Here is an 18,460-nt window from a genome sequence, read left to right as displayed (position 1 = left end):
GTCAAAGCTGCCAGGTAGACCTTTAAAGAGTTGAATACTTACCCTGCATCTAGCAAGTGGAGCATATAAGAATGTGGGAAGGAGCACATTCTATGGAGTTAATATGTTTAGACTGGCACCGAATTACAAATCTCCACTTGTGAAAATAACAGTGCCTAGTGTTAGGCTTTCTTCATTCTTTCAAGATATCCATACATCTCTGGCAGATTAAGATGTCACAACGCTTTGACTTCAGGACCCATGCTGCCAAGTTCATTGAGTGAGGTTAAGGATGCACTGATAGTCCCCCATGCTGAGTGAGCAGATTGTATGGGAACGGGAGTTTGATGGGATCGCACATCGCCAGTTTGCGCAGATGTGGATACCAGGGTTGTCTTGCCCACATAGGAGCAACTAGGATGAGGGTCACCTGTTCCTTGTGGATCTTGTTCACCACCTTCCTCATGAGAGGTGTTTGCATAAGCAGATTTCCCTGACCAGTTCATCCACAGGGTGTTCCCCTTGGAGCCTGGCTTGGGGAACCTGGACGCGAAGTCGGGGCATTGCTTGTTTGCGCTTGTAGCGAACAAGTCTATTGTGGGGAAAACCCATTGAGAAAAGAGGTGTTCTACGACCCCTGCGTGTAGTTGCCATTCATGTTCTTCTGGTAGGGGAATCTCTGCTCAATTAGTCTGCGAGAGAGTTGACTTTCCCTGGAACGTGGTGCGATATGAATATGTTCTGTTTGAGTGCCCATTTCCAAATTTGTTGCGCACGCCTGGACAGATTTGGACAACATGTGCAACCTCTCCCCCCCCCCCGTTTGTTGATGTAAAACATTGCAGTCGGTCAGGATTTGCACAGATTGGTTTGCTAGCTGAGACTAACACCTGAAGGGCTTTCAATACTGCCAGTAGTTCTAGCAGATTGATGTGGTTCTGTGCTGAAGCATGAGACCACAGACCCTGAGCTGTGTGTTGAAGGTAATGAGCCCCCACCCAGCGAGTGAGGCATCTGTCGAGACAATCGCTTGTACTTCGGGATCGTAGATGGGTCCCCCCTCCACCCCCCAATAAACAGATTTTCTCTTCTCCACCAGCAAAGATTTTGTACTAATGTTGGCGAAACAACCACTAGATCGTCCCACTGACCACTCGCCTGAGACCACTGTTTCACCAACCACTCCTGCATGGGTCGCAGGCGCGCATGAGGTACCAGGTAAATGCAAGATGCCATCATTCCTAGTAAACGCATTGCTTTGCGCACCCTCAGCTGGCGGCCGGCCTGATAAAAGTGGTATTTGCAGTAACATGTATTGGACTCTTTCCTCTGATGGAAAGACAAACCCCTCTTGTGTGTTTATGACTGCTCCTAGGAACTCCTTGGTACTAGGCTTGATTTTTTCTCATTGATGGAAAAGCCCAATTCGAAGAGTAGGTTGATAGTTCTCTGAAGGTTTTGCCTGCAAATTAGGGGAGACTCCCCTGTAATCAGCTAGTTGTCCAGGTAAGGGTACACTGTGATTGCCTCCCTGTACAGGTGTGCGGCCACCACAGTCAGTACCTTCGTGAATACCCTTGGAGCAGATGCTATTCCGAAGGGCAGCACTTTGAATTGGAAGTGCTGGTTCGCTATCTTGAAAGCCAAGAATCTTCTGTGCGCTGGGAACATTGAAATATGAAAGTAAGCATCTTTCATATCCAGTGTTGCCATGTAATCCTTTTTTAGTAGAGGGATTACCTCTTGTAGCTTAGTCATACAGAACTTTTGTGGCTTGACATATTTGTTTGCAGGGCTCAAATCTAATACCGGGCGCATTGTTAGATCTTTCTTTGGCACAAGGAAGTAAGTTGAATAAATTTCCTTGTTTCTCTGATTGGCCGGGACGACTTCGATGGCATCCTTTAGTAGAAGCGTGGCGATTTCCTCGAGGAGGATGCGCCTCCGTTCCTTGGAATGGGCCTTTTGTAGTGGGGGGTGGTTCTGGGGTTGGTCGAGGAGCTCTATACAATATCCGCCTGTTACGGTGGACAGCACCCATCCGTGTGGGGATTTCCTCCCATGCGTGGGTGAAGCTGGATATGCACCCTCCTACTGGAGAGACATGGGAGGGCACCTGGAGGGGATAGTCACTGCTTTTCAGGTGGGGCGCCACTTGAGGAGTTGCCCCTACCGCGACCACAGGATCTGCGCGCTCCTCTAGGGCAATTCTGGGAGGACTTAACCTGATTTTTTTTCCCCAGGCAGTACTTTGATTCCAGTTATAGGTGGAACCTATAACCCTCTGAATTTTGGCGCAACCAAGCGGGACGCTTGATAATTGTCCCTTTTGCTATTATCCTGCCTGCGTTGTCCGCAGCGTCAAGATTGATTTTTAATAAGGAGCTTGACACTGCCCTGCCTTCTGCAGCCACCTGGGCAAGCTGAAAGTGGTTCCGGGGCCGATGACAGTAAGGCCGAGACCTCATCCCATTTGTGGCAGTTGTAGCTGACCAACAGGGTAGAATTTTTAGCAATCCTGGTCTGTAATGTCGCTGAGGAGGCCACCTTCTGCCCATTGTGTAAAGTCTCTTGCTTTCCTTGTCAGGCGGGGCCTCAGAGGAAGCTAGGAGTGTACCAGCCCTCTTCCTTGAATAGGACTTCAGTTGCCCTCCGATATACAGCGGGGCAGGTCTAAATAGTTTCTCTATGCAGGGGTTCACTGCCCGCGTAAGATTAGGGGTCTCCAGCGATGGCTGTATTTTTCGCTGAATGGACTTGAGGAGACGGATAGACTAGTCACAGCCTTCCTATCTCCTAAGATTTCGTCTACGAAATCTTTATCTTGTTCTTCCTGAGTAGCTATCTGAAAATGTTCTGCCGCCTTGACAAGCACTTCACTTAGCAGGGGTTGTCAATGGGTGAGTCCATGACCGAGGCGGTCCTGATTAATATGAGAGTCCATGACATACATATTTCTCTCTGGGTCAACCTCGGCGTCATCCCCGTAACAAGGGTCTGCTGCATCATCTCCATAATAAGGGTCTGCTGCCTCTTGAATAGAGGTCTTAATGATCAGAGTCCGGGGTCATAAAGGTCAAGGACTGTGCCTTGCACTGGGGGTGAGACCTCTTAGGTGGTTGAGCAGGGATCTGTGACCCAGAGGGTGCTGTAGTGCAGGGGGGTGGAGTGGAAGCTCTTGAAATAGTCAGGGTCCTTTTCATAGAAGTAGGCCATGAAGGACATACTCCTCATGACCCGGTCTATATCCTTAGCCGACCATTGGGCAGAACTAGGGATGACCAATGGTTGAGAAGGGAGCCCTCAAACTTCATTTGTGGGAGGAAGTAAGTTAGGAGGAGCCTTTTTCAGGGTGAAGACAGACTCATGAGATACAGGTTATTTACTCTTCTGAGTGGGCTTAACCTCCTGAGATTTCTCCCTATGAGGGGTCTTGGAGGACTTTTTCTTGGACTCTCTCACTTTACCCTGGCCCTCTGAAGCATTTTTCTTGCCTAAGTGGGTCAATACTGACTGTATGGGATCTTGTACCTGAATCGATGCAGTGTGTCGATTTTTGGGTGCAGGCTGAACCGGAGCCTCGTCCGCTGACCATCAGCCCCCGGTGGGAGTTTTTCGCGCAACGTCTGTACCGTCCTTCGACGGCCGGTGCCTGTCAGGTGGCGATCTCGATCGAGAGTGCCCAGAGGACAGATTCAACGGACCTCTCCCTAGAAGTCGTGCACTACTGTCTGTTCGACACATGTGTCGAGCCTCGACCGTGGGTTGTGTGTTTAAGTAGTGGAGGGTGAAATTATAGCGCTTCCGGCAAGTGTGTTGTCCCCATAACAAGGCAGTCGGCCTGTCTTCCGGGGTCGGGGGCCTGCGCTTGGGTAACCGGAATAACCCCGTCGCCTTTGCCATCGGATACCGCATTGTTGCTGCCGTCGCTGAAGGCACCCTCTCTACTTCCATGGCCTCGAGCTGCCTGGTGTAGTGGGCCCAGTGTTTAGTAGATCGGTCCTTCAAAGTCTTAGGCTTGAAGAGTCTGCACGCTTGACAAGAACCCTCGACGTGGTCTCACGGGAGACAGGTTACACACAAGGTGTTCATCGACCCACGGAACTTTCCTACTGCACTTGGGGAAAAATGTAAAAGGGGTATTATCCATAACAGAATGACACGGCAGCTAAGCGAATGTAGTGTAAGAAAAGAGGCATATACATTCTAAAATGACCTCCCCCCTCTCCCTACTGTGTGGGTCGAAGCCCATAGCGGCCTTCCAAGGTCCAAACGGATCTGTTGCGGGAGTATTTAGACTGTCGTTTTTCTTGTTCTTCACCGGCATCTGGTGTTTCGATAGTTGGTGATACAAAGGTTAGTAAGAAGAAAGTATTGGTAATTTGAGAATAGTAAATGGCATAAGCCGAAAGAGGAACTCCGCTATAAGCGTCCATCTAGAATGGCGGAAAAAAATCAATCAGAGGGACCTCGACGGGTGAAGGATCATGGGTACAGTGGACGTCACACTAGGGATAGTATTACTGGCACGCCCTGTCGACGTCCCTTTTCGAGTTTCGAAAACAATACTCCGCAGCTTCCACTAGATGTTGGCCTATGCACAGCATGAGATCTAAGCAGATTCCCTTTTGATCTGGACAACGTATTTGGCTGATACTTTGCCAACAAAAAACATACACCCACACACAGGGATTTTTCTAAAGCTGGGGAATTTCCTAAAGGATTTCTTTGGAATGAACCATAGCAATTAAGATCAGTAAGTAGGTCTGCACCAACTAGAGGAAATGTTAAGGAATGACAATTCCTGCAGAAAAACCTAGATTTCTGTTTATTACTGACCTAAAGTCTTCCTTCTCCGTTTTGCCTCACGCCCAGCACCAACCATATCGAGTTCTTTGATATCTAGCAGCTAGAAAAATAAAAACAAAGTGTCGGCAAATAATGTATTACTCAGTAGCATAACAAGTCAAAGTTTAAGTTTCAAAAGATAAATGCAATCAACATTTAACTAGATTAAAAGGAAACCATACAGAACTGCCAACATTTCAAACCCAACTTACCTGCAGACATTTGATCAAGCTTAAATGTGCAGAGTTCATCTTATCCACCTCTCTGGCTTGTAAACTGTATTCCTAACAACATTCACAGCATAGGGAAACGTTGAATAAGAAGCCACATCCTCAAGAAGACCAGAAATAGTTGATGCTATTGTTTAGATGGGGTCTCACATCTTCATTTGCATCATATCTGCTGACACGATTTGGCAGTGAGTCGGCCACCTCATCTACCTCAACCATATTTATTTCATTGGTTATTTGTAATGCGCACTATACAGCAAAATTGTGTTTCAAGGCACATCAAGACGTAGGGGGCGGGAAGTGGAATAGGTATAAAACTAAACGTTCTTGAAACATTTGGAACGTGCAAGTGCTATAGCATTAGAGCAGGGAAGAGGAGGAAGTGCAGGAAGGGACGAAAAACACCAAAAAAGTATTCCTACTAGGCTGACAGACTATTCAGATTGTGCAAGTGCTGAACATAAAGGGGGATCATCCATTACAGAGTATGTACTGCTTGTGTACTAAAATCTTACGATTAACAACAAATGCACACTTGGGAGTACTCTACTAATGAACTGAGCATCCACATGATACCAGTTGATCACTGGGATTAGGGGGTCATCAAGTGTTTGGAAGTGCCAGATCTATGTTTAAAGAAAATGTACCTTTACTCCTCTTTCTTTACGCAGGGGTGTTCTTGAAGGGGCAACTGGGGTCCTGTTTGCAGCTGGACTAAAAACACTGGGTGTTGTTGGACTTCTAAATGGAGCTTGCTTTGGTATCCCTTTGAGAGGCGCTGAAAAGGAAATTTTAAAAATATAGTGATAATCGCTTCACAGTACCGCCAACTGTGAACCTTACATAGAACCAGCATTTAGATCATACAAAATATAATTTGCACATTTTCGACCAGACTGGTTTTATCAGTATGTTCTTTAAAGAGGAGATTGACTGTTACATTTTTGCCTTAAATGAGAACAGCTGTTTTTGCTGCAAACAAAGGGACTCAAGAATACAACCTGCTGAACCACACTACACAAAAGTAATTGTTATTGTTGTTCGAATAAAGCACCACAATATGTCTTTCTCCAAGGCCCGGACAACAAAAAATAAAAACCATGAAAGCAATCAAACTGGACTATTGCAGTACAGAGGTGTTTTTGTTTAATACCAAGATCTAGTCTGTTGCTAAATTCCCATTTATTTTCCATAAGGAACAGATGAGTGGGAAGAGCAGTGAAGTAAAAATGGCAATGCACTGGAAAAAGCTAATACTCAGGGCTTGATACAAACAACTGCTGGAAGACCTAGTATGTAGTATTCCATAATAGCTGTAGACCTTATTAAAATTTGCTTCACATGAATGACAGTGAAGCTTGAGTGGACTGGTCCTCTGATGTTATAAAGTCAATGAGTGATGCCTGAGTCATCACCAAGTTTGTATGGCAATAAGGGAATACCAGCATAGATTATGGTTATGCAGCCTGTGGCTGTCCATATGTTTTGGACTAGGACTACCATAATCCCTCCGCATCAACTACGCATGCTAGAGCGGATTGGAGTTTTAGTCCAAAACATCTGGAGACTGAAGGTTTGCAAAACCCTGCCCTACATGATATGCCATGGGTGTGGGAAATACACCATATGCCAGACTTAGTAGTCAATTGGAAGGAGCTCTTGAAAGACTACCACTGCAGCTTTCAACTATAATGGAGTTTTCGAAAATCATTTTATCATCATTTTGAGTCATAACATCAAAAGGCCTACGCAAACTTGACAATCCCAGCATAATTATAACAACCCCCCCCCCCCCCCAACAGTCCGAGCTTATGTGTACATTTTATCTAGCGAGTTCATACATAGTATTTCCACTCCAATTCAGTTGTTACTGCTGCACACTGATGTGTCGGGTCCCGCTTTGAGGGCCTTTCCTTTTTAGTCCCGTTACTCATGGTTTTCCTCATCTGAGGGGGTGGGAAGGGGGACAGGGGGAGGTGGGGAGAGTCCTCCGTCATGGTGTTTCACTGGGTCAAGTGTCCATATTTTTCAAAAAAGGGGAGCCATGGCTATTCTATGTTTGTCTTGGATTAATCAATTAAGTGTGTAAGAAACTCCATATCATAGATGACTCGTACTTTAGTGACCCACTCTTTCCCCCGGCATACAAGGACTTTTCCACTTCTGTGCCAGACAACACCTGGCCGCCACCAGCATTATCTGCAACATGTGGTCTTGGGTTCCCCCGTGTCCCTTGCGCACATCTATTCCAAAGCGGAGGAGCCATGGGCATAGGGGTCTCCACCCCATCGACTCCCTTTTCCCAGGATAGTACCGCCTCCCAGTACATCTGAACCACTGGGCATTTCCACCACATATGGATATAGTCGCCTTTTATTTTCTTGCATTTCCAGCAGTGTGGATCATATCCCACCCGCATTCTCACTATCCTTTGCGGGGGATAGTGCCATCTGTGTAGCACCTTGAGAGCCTGCTGCCGAAACTGGAGCGAGGCCGTGGAGCGGTTCGCTCTCCTGCACATTTTCAACCATCTCTCGTCATCTATTACCTCCACCAGGTCCTTCTCCCATTGTGTGCATGCTGGTGGGGGTTCCCTCGGAGCAGAGAATAAAAGTCTGTAAAGGCGAGATATCACCCCCTTAGAGCCCCCGGCTGAAATGAGGAGCCTCTCAAATTCAGATAGGTCTCTTCTTAGGGTGTCCCCCCATGAGGGTTCCGTAAGAACTCCATTGAGCTGGAGGTAGCGGGACGGTGACAGTGTGCCCAACCACAGAGCCTCCTCTAGATCCTTCAGGGGTAGGAACGAGCCCCCCCACCCAAAGAAGGCCAGTCCTGCTAAATCCGGCCTTGAACCATTTTTGAAATGCAGCTGGCTCCGCTATCTTATCTATGAAGAGGGGGGGCCCAGATACAGCTCAGGGCAGATCGTAAGCCAGCGATAGTAACCCCCCCTCCCTCCATAGTGACCACAGCACTTTCAAGATTGGGTGGTTTAGGACCCTCCTGGGGATGTTTTTTCTTGGGACCCACAGCCATTCCTCCAGTGACCAGGGCAAGAACCGTGTTGTCCATGACTACCCATTGTTTTTCCATACCTGGGGTAAAGTGGTCAATCAACACTTTAGCTGGGAGGCCCTATGGTATGTCTCCAAGCCTGGATATCAAACCCCGCTGTCCTCCTTTGGTCTGGTAAGCACCTCATAAGAGATCCTATGTTTTTTGCCAGACCAGGGGAAGTTTAAGGGGATTTGCTTTACTTCCGCAAAGAATGTCTTAGGCACCTGTACTGGGAGCATTTGGAATAGGAACAGAAACTTGGGGAGAATCACTTTCTTCACCAGGTTGAGTCGCACCATCCAGGAGAGCCCCAACCTTGCCCATCTCTCCTCTCGATTGTCAGCCAAAGTGGGGGAAAGTTTGCAGAGAAGAGGTCATCCAGGTCACATGGATACCCAGATATCAGAACCCATCCCTTTGTTATGTGAAAGGGAGCCCTTTTACATAATCCAACTCTGGGTCTGCCAGGTCTCCCCCAATGAAGGCCACCGATTTCCCGAGGTTAACCTTAAACCCGGAGAGCTCTCCATAATGCGTCAGACCCTGCAAGATCCAGGGAACCGTCTGGGATGGTTTTGTGATGTATAGCAATGCGTCATCAGCAAATAGGCCAATCTTACATTATGTGTCCCCTATTAGTACCCCTCTGATGGCCGCATCCTTTCTGATGGAGATTGCCCAAGGCTCCATCACCATTGCATATATTAAGGGGGACAGTGGACACCCCTGCCTCATGCCTCTCTCCAGGGGAAAAATCTTGGATTCAGTCCCATGCACGACCACTCTGGCTGATGGTGAGGAGTATAGTGCCGCCATCCAACCCAGCGACCTCGGCCCCAGCGAAGAGAAAACCTCCCACATGAAGACACAGTTAACCCGGTCGAAGGCCTTCTCTGCGTCGAGGGCCAACAGAAGTGCCCCTTCCTCTTGGACCAACCTTGAACTCCGCACATGGAGGGTCTTGCGCATATTGTCGGAGCCCTGTCTGTTCAGGATAAATCCTACCTGATCAGAGTGGATTAGGCGGGGAAGGCAACCCTCCAGTCTGGTTGGCAGGATTCTAGTAAAAATGTTGGCATCTATGTTCAGAAGGGATATGGGTCTATATGATCCGCATTCTGCCTGGTCCTTTCCTGGTTTGGGTATTACAGTGGTAATGGCCAGTAGAAACGTTGGTGGGATTGACTGTTGGCTTTTAATTTGATTGAATAATTTGGCTTGCGGTTTCACTAGAATGGATTGGCATTGTTTATAGAAATCCGCAGTGTAACCATCTCCCCACGGGGCATTCCCTGCTTTCAATCTCTTAATGGCTAATTCCACCTCTTCCGATATTTCCTTCTCCAGGGCCTTCCGTTCGGTGTCAATTAGTCGAGGCGGGGAGTGTTCGGCTAGGTAGGTCTGGATGTTTTCCAGTGATTCACCTTCCTGTTTGGTATAGAGTTACTTATAAAAATAGGTGAAGGATTCCGTAATTTCATCCCGTCCCTTGTGGGCCCAACCGCCTCCGTCTCGAACAAGACGCACCACATTCTCCATTCTACATCCCCGTGTCCTGTGCGCCAAGAGGGTCCCCATTTTATCCCCCCCATTCATAGTACCTTCGTTTGGTATATCTGACTTTCTTAATAACTTCCCCTATGAGGACAGCATGCAGTGCCTGTCTTTTCTCCTGCATCTACCCTGGGTAGGCCTCACAATCTTCCCCCGGTAGGCCTAGCCTAGCTTTTATTGTCCCCAGTTCTGCCCGGATCTCGTTTTCAATTAGGCCCCTTTCACGTTTACGCTGAGCCTTCAGCTATTAGAAGGCCCCTAAAGGTGGCCTTTGCCACTTCCGATATCGTGGCCATATCCGTCTCCCCGTTGTCGTTTGTTTCGAAGTAGGCCACCATTTCCTTTCTCATAAATTCCCGGAAGATTGGGTCAAGGAGGAGCGTATCATTACACCGTCATAGGGACGATCTCAGGGAAACCGGGAGTGACCAGTTTGCCACCACTAATTCATGATCTGACCATGTTATTGCCTCCACCCGTGGGGACTCGACCACCCCTCTCCCTTCCTCCGATATTAGTAAGAGGTCGATTCTTGTATACGTACAGTGTGGGGGAGAGAAAAAGGTGTACCCCGCCCCCGGCCATGCTCTGCGCCATACGTCAACCCAGTAATGTTCACTAAGGACAGTCTGTAGTGCCAAGTTATCCTTGGAGGCCCCCCTTGTCTCTGCGCCCCTTGCCGGCCACCAGTCCAATCGGGGGTCCATTATGAGATTAAAATCCCCTCCCAATATCATTGCCCCTTCTGCCCATTCGTCCATTACCCTGAAGATTTGAGTCAGGAAGCCAATTTGGCACGAGTTGGGCGCGTATACCGTGGCTAGCGTGATACGCTCGCCCTCGCAGGTGCCCTTGACCCCTGGGAATCGTCCCCCAAAACCCTACTTGGTGTCAATTTCAGTGAGGTGGATGGACTTGCCCAGGAGAATGCCCACCCCCTCTTTTTTTAGTACTTCTATGGGAGGCCCAAAAGTTGTGCCCAATGTCTTTCCCTTTTATCATTGATTATTTTCCCTGTTTGTAGTGGGTTTCTTGTGGGAAGACAATCAGTCGCTGTTTGCGCTAGTGCGTGATCTCTTATTCTGGGAGTTTAAACCTTTAACAGTGTGCCTATTTTCCCTTCAATCATTATCATTTCTCTTCTTTCTCTGAACACCTTTGTATCATCTGCTTGTGGAACACATTGTGAGGCAGAGAAAAAAAAAAAAAAACACGGTTCGAACTGGTCTTCCCTGGTCCCCAACTGCACCTTCACTCCACCTCCCTTCTTCTACCCCCCACCTCCCCCCCCCCCCCAACTTCACTTACCCATTTTGCGAGGCGTTCGTCTACCTCTCCCAACACTTGTTGGGGTTGGTCAACGAACCACCAGGGATGTTACCCTGGCCCCGGGATGCTCATTAGCGAGGGACTTCCCTCACACAATTTAGCAACAAAAAAGAAAAATGGCTTCCAAATTTCTATTGACCTTGGAGTCCCAGTGGGGGTCACCCGAACCTGTAGTCCCTTCCGTGCCCACACCATGGAGTTTGCCACCCCGATTGTGCACCACTCAATGGCTTGGCGTTCAGTGTGAATCAAGAAATTCACCATGGTCCCCAAACCAAAGCATAAAGTCCACAAACTATCCAACCTCTTAGGCCTTTGTTCAGGCCAACTGTGTAACTTTGTCTCCTGCCCATTAAACAACAACCAGCCAACCGTGGCAACAACTTAATGCTACATGTGTTTCTCCTGGTCCTCAGGGCCCCCAGGAGACTAGTGAATTACAGTGTAGCGATTAATTCCATTACCCTACCATTGCATTCATGGGGGGTCCCCCGCGGCCCGCGGGGGGCTGCCTAGTTTTCTGGACTTTACGAGTACCTTTCACCTTTAGCTTCCCCTGCGTCAGGTCTGGACCTCGAGGGGCCTGGACCGGGTCCCCCCCAGCCTCATTCTGCTCTCTTGATGTCCCTGGGGGATCTCCAAGTAGGTCTCCGGCGGTTCTCTGGATATCCTCCTCCGCTACAAGTTGATACTTCTCACCTTGCCACTCAAATGCCAGGTGGAATGGGTGCCCCCAGCGATATCAGACCCCCTTCTCCTGCATTTTTTCCTCATCTGCAGTGTAAGGGCCGAGAGTTCCTGGAAGATCGCCACCATAGAGTTCCCATATTGTATGTATCTCAAGTTTTTTGGCCCTTTCCAGTATCTTGGTTTTGTCTTTATAGTAATGGCGGCACGCCAGCACCGATCGTTGGCCCCTTCCGCCACCACCCGCCCGATGGGTCCTGTCGATCGGGACATTCTCCAAGGACGATCCTGATGATATCTTGTACCTTGCCCTCTAGGCTCGCCCGAGTCTCCCCCTCCGATTCCACAAGGCCAAAGATCAGCAGGTTATTTCTCCTTTCTCGGTTGCATGCTTTATTGGTGCATGCTTTATTGTGCTGCTCGCTTTAACAGTTACAGATTTGCAAGTGGACTCGTGTTCTTTCAGTTGGAAATTCACCATCATGCATAAGAAAGGCTATGTTGCTGATGACAAAAGAAATGCTACAGTGCCATCTAGTGGCGGAAAGTAGGTTTTTTAAAATAAATACAGCGTACATGGTACGCAGTAGAAAATGGAAATATCTGTATTGACTATAATTACATGCGTAAAAAGGCACAATAAGCACCTTATCTAGAGGGCTGGACCCACATCTGGGTATACCCTCTCTCATATAGGGAGACAAACGACCAAAGAAAACATGTGCTGAGTGGAAAGTTTTGAATAAATCTAAACCACTGGCTGAAACATGCCTGGAGTTGCTTGCGTTTCAGTGCAGAGGCGACCTGGCCTAGCAGTTCAGGAAGGGATGCTCCCATTCGTGGAAGTACCTTACTGAAATGCATATGACTGGACCCCTTTTGCAATGGCACAGACAGGCTCAAATACTGGAGTGAAAGGTTGCCCAGAGCAATGCCAGTGGTTCAGGTTAATTCGAAACCTTCCACCCACCACTTTTTTGGTTTTGCGATGGGCTCCAAGACTTACTCAGTTCTTTTGAAAGGGCAGGAGAAGCCGCCTTCTCAAACACTCATTCGAGGCAAAAAACCTTGCATTCAGCTTTTGATGCACATATACCGGGAAAACGTACCTGTTTTCTATTGGGTAAGGATGAGTCTGAAGATGAGCCACATCGAGGACGCCTCTTCGGCTTCTTATGGGAGGACAGTCTTAAGACTATCCCTTGGACAATACAGAAACTCCAACTCATGACAGAGCAGCCAAGCTTATTTTAGGAGGCAGAGGGTGCTGTCGGAAGGAACTTGTAGCATACATATGGTCCAAACAAACACTTATACACTGATATATATCATACAAATACTGATTTATTTTACATATACACAGGCAAAGAGAATTCTTTGAAAAATTAAGTACTAATGGTCAAACACAACATAGGAACTAACAATACTTATGGTAAGTAAACCAAAGTATAAACCACATTTAGAATGGCAGTATGCATTTCAAGGAAAGCAGACCCTATTGATAGTAAACTACATTACTTATTTGGTTTCAAGCAATAATACATTTAAACAAACAGTTACTTTCTAGAATACGGGAACACAATTCAAATTTAAGTAAATGACAAATACTATTCAGAAAAACAAAAGCGGTGATGACTGGAAGGTTTAGAATTAATCTTAACCTCTGGTATTGCTCTGGGCAACTCTCCAGACCATTGTTCTTCGCCTGCCAAGCCATTACAAAAGGGGGAAAGACCATAGCAAATCAGGATTGGTCCCACCCGAAAGGGGCAGGCAATCCCAAACCTTCCAGTCATTACCTTTTGTTTTTGCATAAGTCACCCCGAGTGGGACGGGTATGCCCAGAATTGGGCCCAAGCCTGCTTGGCTTAGAGAACTAAGCTACTCCTCACGGATGACACCCAATGATGAGGAAACATTTCTGGGGAGGCCTGTGGTTTCGTGCAGAAGGGATGTGACCTCGCAGTTCATGATGGACTGCCACTTTTGTGGTGGGACCTAGCCAAATTTGCATATGGTCTTCCCCTTCTGTAATGGCTTGGCAGGCTGAATTACAATGGTCTGGAGGGTTGCCCAGAGCAATGCCAAAGGTTAGGATTAATTCCAAACATTGTCCCTCCATTTATTGAGACATGCCGGCTTCGAGATATTGTTTGTTACTCATTGCACAAACACTGTTTTTTCTAATATCTTCCCCTTAATAGGTGATAAGTCAATATCTTTGAACACAAGTGAGGGACATTGACTCAAGGATTTTTGATGAACCCTCCTTACCCGAACATCAGCCATAGCCTAAAGATGGAATCTTATTTACATTTAGTAAATAAATAAAAATCTTGTAGAAGTATTGATAGATCTGTTATATAATTTTTTCTAGATAATTAAGTTTTGAAGAATCATTAATGTCGACTACATAAAAGTCTTGCTCCTGATTAAGTATTTTCCAGAAACGCAGAGAGCTCATTTTTTAGGATTAAATATTTAATATACAAAAGTGCCTGCCTGTTAAGCCTGGGTGATTCTTCCCTGCTGCAGTGGATTTCTGCTGTTGTTGCCAAACTTGCCAAACTTGCCTCATTGGACTGTTTGGGGGCCACGCCCCTCTGACTGCGAAGCCGGCCTTAAAAAATCTGGGAACCGCCAGAAGTGCCTGCCTGTTACACCTGTTAGACGTGAGGCTTGGGGCTTGGGGCGGAGGATTTTCTTCCTCATTCCCAAACAGGCACGGTCTTGGCTGGCTCAGCAGAGGGGTAATCCAAAAAAGCATTTCTTCCTTATTGCTATTATTTACTGACTGATTCATCTGAATAGAATATTATTGGTTGAGGCACGCCACTATTTGGCACACAGAGCGTTCTTTATCCATCATGTCCCGCAGAAGAGCCAGCATAGCATACACATACTCCTGACGGGACGGGCCACGAGGAGCTCTACAATACAGGGGGCGCGGATGTACGAGGATATATTTTCTGCACCCCTTGTATTCACGCCGGTAAAAACCATGATGCGGATGGCAATGAATCTACCGCTCCCTCCTTCGCCCCCAGAACCCAGCGATTCACTAATATTGAACGTAGAAGAAATAGTAAATTCTTCTATGATATCGATGTGGGGACAGCCCCAAATCCAACAGGAAGAAGCTTCTAGCTCATGCCTGTTTGTTACTCAGCCTGGTAAAAACACTAACTCTGATGAGGCCAGCTCCTTTCTGGATACCCCCACCAGATTTCTTTACAGCTGACCCCACGCTAATGGCCCTGACCCAACACTTCCAAGATCCTCCGAATGAACCAACTTGCCACCACTAACCCCAAAAGGCTGACATGACTGAGACCCTTTCATTAATATTGCAGGAGTTAAAAGAGCATTATGCCTGCTATTTTGAAATGATAATTGTAATGCAACGCATGCTGGCAAAATCCAAAGCAGGGGCAAATATTTTAGAATCTCTCCCAAATAAGTTAGCCACGCAGCTGGGGGATATATTTAATGCGTCTAAGACCATAGTGAAGCATCTGGAAAATAAACAGAATCGGTACCATCAACCGTTTCTACATCAGAACCTTTAAGCTTAGATCTACACACAAAAATCAAATTCTACCAAGAACGCAAAAAAGTAAGAAAAATAAATTGCAGTCCTCCCTTTATAATCGAAGGAATAAAGTTCCCAAAAATACCTGGCGGAACTTTATTGCAGAGGAGAAGGAGCTATCGCACACCATGGATGCATTAGCGGCTGAGAATGGGGGAGGAAAATTGAACACTAACGTTGGAACGTATGACATACCCACTAATACTCTCTCAGAGGAGATGCATCATAAAGTAGGAACAAAATAAACTATCACAGGCCCAAAAGGAGAACAAGTTCTTTGTACCCCTCAACTGATTCCACCACATGGTAAGAAACTATGTTCTATGCTCTTGGAGCAGAGGCAAACTTATGATTTGTTTGCCAAAGCTAAAATCACAAATAACGCTAAATCATCAAGCACTCCGCCTACTCATTGCTGTAAAGCTGGGCACGGTACTACATGTGATTGAAACGGTTTCACTTGCTCCCCATGTTTTGGGGTCTCTGGTGAAGGTGGTTGGTAATGGAGTTTCCCATTTGCCGATTCTGAATGTTTATTGGTACCCTGGCGCTAATCTGTAGGAGTTAATCTTGAAGATGGAAGCAATAATGGAAAACTGTTTATTGAAATGTACTGCTCTTCAAATACTGATCATGGGTGACCTCAATACTAACATGAAGCTTGCAATAGATAATTTCATTGCTGTTTCTAGGGAAATATTGATTGTGGCTCTGCATCGAGGGGGAACACATCTTAAAATCTGCAGAGGCTGCACATAAGAAAAGTGACCCTTTGGTTTGGAAGTTATTCACCTCTTGGGGTCTCACATTAGATTCTATTCCAAGACCCGGGGTGCCCTATATCACCTGGTCATTGGGTAACATGACGTCTGCAATTAATTATGTTTTTGTCTCCAAATATATCAGTTTAGTAGAAACATTTGCTATAACTCATACGACACTGAGTGATCATAAAATGCTTGAAGTAGACATTAATCTAGCAAGATGTGTTTGTCCTTCCCAATATACATCTCCAGACTGACGTCTAAATCTTGCAAAAAAAAAAATCAGATTATATGGCATCCCGGAAACGTACAAGCATGTAATTTGTTCCGGAATGAGCATATTACAACAAACTACGAAGAAAAATATCGAAGATTTACACACAATCATTTTATTCCATATGTTAAGACCCTTATTGACAATTCTAACAAGTGTAAACATATTAAGAAACCCCATACTCACAAATACAATCACATTGTGCGCACAACTACAACTTTCTTGTGCATTTCATTAAGGAAACTTAGGCTGCTAATGATCTCAGAAATATCCAAAAAAGAGGGGGCAAGATATACAAAACAGTTATATAAAAACTGGCTAAAAGGCCATAAAAGTTCAATGCTTCAAGCTGACAGCGAGGAAATGTTGAGAGCATTGAAGGATAACTCCTCCCGACAATTTTGGTGCCCAATAGGCACTCCCCGCATATAACCTATTTTAAACCAAATCTCGGAACAATCCTGGTCGGAGCATTTTGATGCTCCCCAAGCCGCCAGAGCCTCCCCCCCTTTGTAATTGCTGACATTCTTTGATCCACTCAATGGAATTGTAGCTTCTCAGCGGCCCAAATTCGAGACAAGATCATGCGGTCTATTTCGTCCATACCTGCGGGTCCAAATGGATTATCTAATGTGGTTCTAAGGGACGATCCAAATAGTTGGTCAAAAGTGATCTTTATTGTTTGCTCCAAAATCCAAGTACGATTAAAAAACGAAGGTCTCTGCCCAATTAAGGCAGCATTTATCCAACCCACTTTGGAATGGGGGAAAAATAAATAAATAAAAACCGAGCTGGTGCTAATGTGCAGATGACTTTCTGCTGTTTGATAAAACTCCCCTGGGTCTCCAGCGCTTATCAGCCTTTGCGCAGTATATGGCCTTAAATGGCCTTATTATTAATCCGCAAAAGTCACATATTATACACTTTAGTTGAAAGAAGCAGGCAACGGAAAAATGGTTTTTAGATAAGACCATACTGGGAATCAAGCACTCAATGATAGATCTAGGTTTCTTAATAACTGATAACCCAAACCACTCGCAGACTCGAAATCAATTTTTACATGAAAGCCAAACAAAGCACCATCCAAATGAAAATAGTCTATCGTACATTTGGTGCTTATTCTTGCTTACCGATGGTAAGATATTATAAACAAAAAATAATCCCGAACATTTATGGTTTAGAAATTTTGTTTATTTCTGGTAAACTGGACATTAATAAATTGGAAGAAAGTATCCTAAGAGAAATGATATATTGCTTGCTAAAATGTGTTACCCTAGTTGCTTTGAGATATGAATTTGGCCTCCAATCCTTATGAGGTATCATTGAATGGAACTGCCTCTTTTTCGCAACCTGGCAAATGAAAATAAGCACTCCTTGTATTCGGATTTGGGTTAACACATGAAACTAGATATCTCTAAATCTGCTTTCCTTAAAAAACTATTGGAAATTTGCAAACAATTATTAAGAACTGCGGACGCAACTTTGCGCACAGTATTCTACAATCCAAAAAGTTTAACAATTGTTGCAAAATGCAGACTGTGCCAACACAACCCAAAAACTGGTAAACCATAGACTATATACTCCCATGGTTTATTATTATTAATCCATGGGCTTGCCGGAACCTTATCTTAACCGCTTTCCTAAGAGAAGTTCGAGAAATGTCTTTACGAGATTTTGTTTTAATGTTTTAGCGACGGGAGAAATCAACACTGTGCGAGGCAAAGTAATGGACTCTCCCATTCTCTGCAGACATTGTAAAGAGAAAGAAATCAAAGAAACAGACACCTATTGATTGATTGCCCAGCTTTGATCTCAACTCGGCCACCTTATTTTAGTCGCTTTTCTTCAGATGTAAAAAGTGTAGACCCTGACTATTTATGGAAACATATGCTTTATGATAAACATAATAAACATACTTCTTTGCAATTACCGGTGGTGAGATTCCTGAAAGTAGAATGCAATCTATTTTAGCCAATTTTATATTATGAATGTAATATTGAATGCAAAGATGCTTTTGTAGACCGGTATATTTGAGTTTTACATGTTATAATTTATCATCTACATAACTTATCTGTGAATTTACACTCGAGTTTTAGGTATTCCTTAATACATTGTCTGGTTTGTTTTACTCTGACGTTTAATACTT

The 18,460-nt window shown here is 45.6% G+C and overlaps 1 protein-coding gene across 1 annotated transcript in view; it reads right to left on the bottom strand.

Moving 5' to 3' along the window:
• The window catches only part of NELFA (negative elongation factor complex member A), a 386,029-nt gene that overhangs the window by 221,268 nt on the left and 146,301 nt on the right, over window positions 1-18,460 (bottom strand). The window contains exons 5-6 of the mRNA XM_069632129.1: window positions 5,705-5,835; window positions 4,819-4,888 (exon numbers count right to left, since the gene is read on the bottom strand). Of these exons, the coding sequence (XP_069488230.1) occupies window positions 4,819-4,888; window positions 5,705-5,835 (201 nt within the window). The remainder of the gene's footprint in view (window positions 1-4,818; window positions 4,889-5,704; window positions 5,836-18,460) is intronic.

Source organism: Ambystoma mexicanum, chromosome 6q (assembly GCF_040938575.1).
Source record: "Ambystoma mexicanum isolate Mex_15411 chromosome 6q, UKY_AmexF1_1, whole genome shotgun sequence".
NCBI lineage: Eukaryota > Metazoa > Chordata > Amphibia > Caudata > Ambystomatidae > Ambystoma > Ambystoma mexicanum.
The sequence above is the reverse complement of the archived record's forward strand: the minus strand, read 5'-3'. Positions and strand labels throughout refer to the sequence as shown.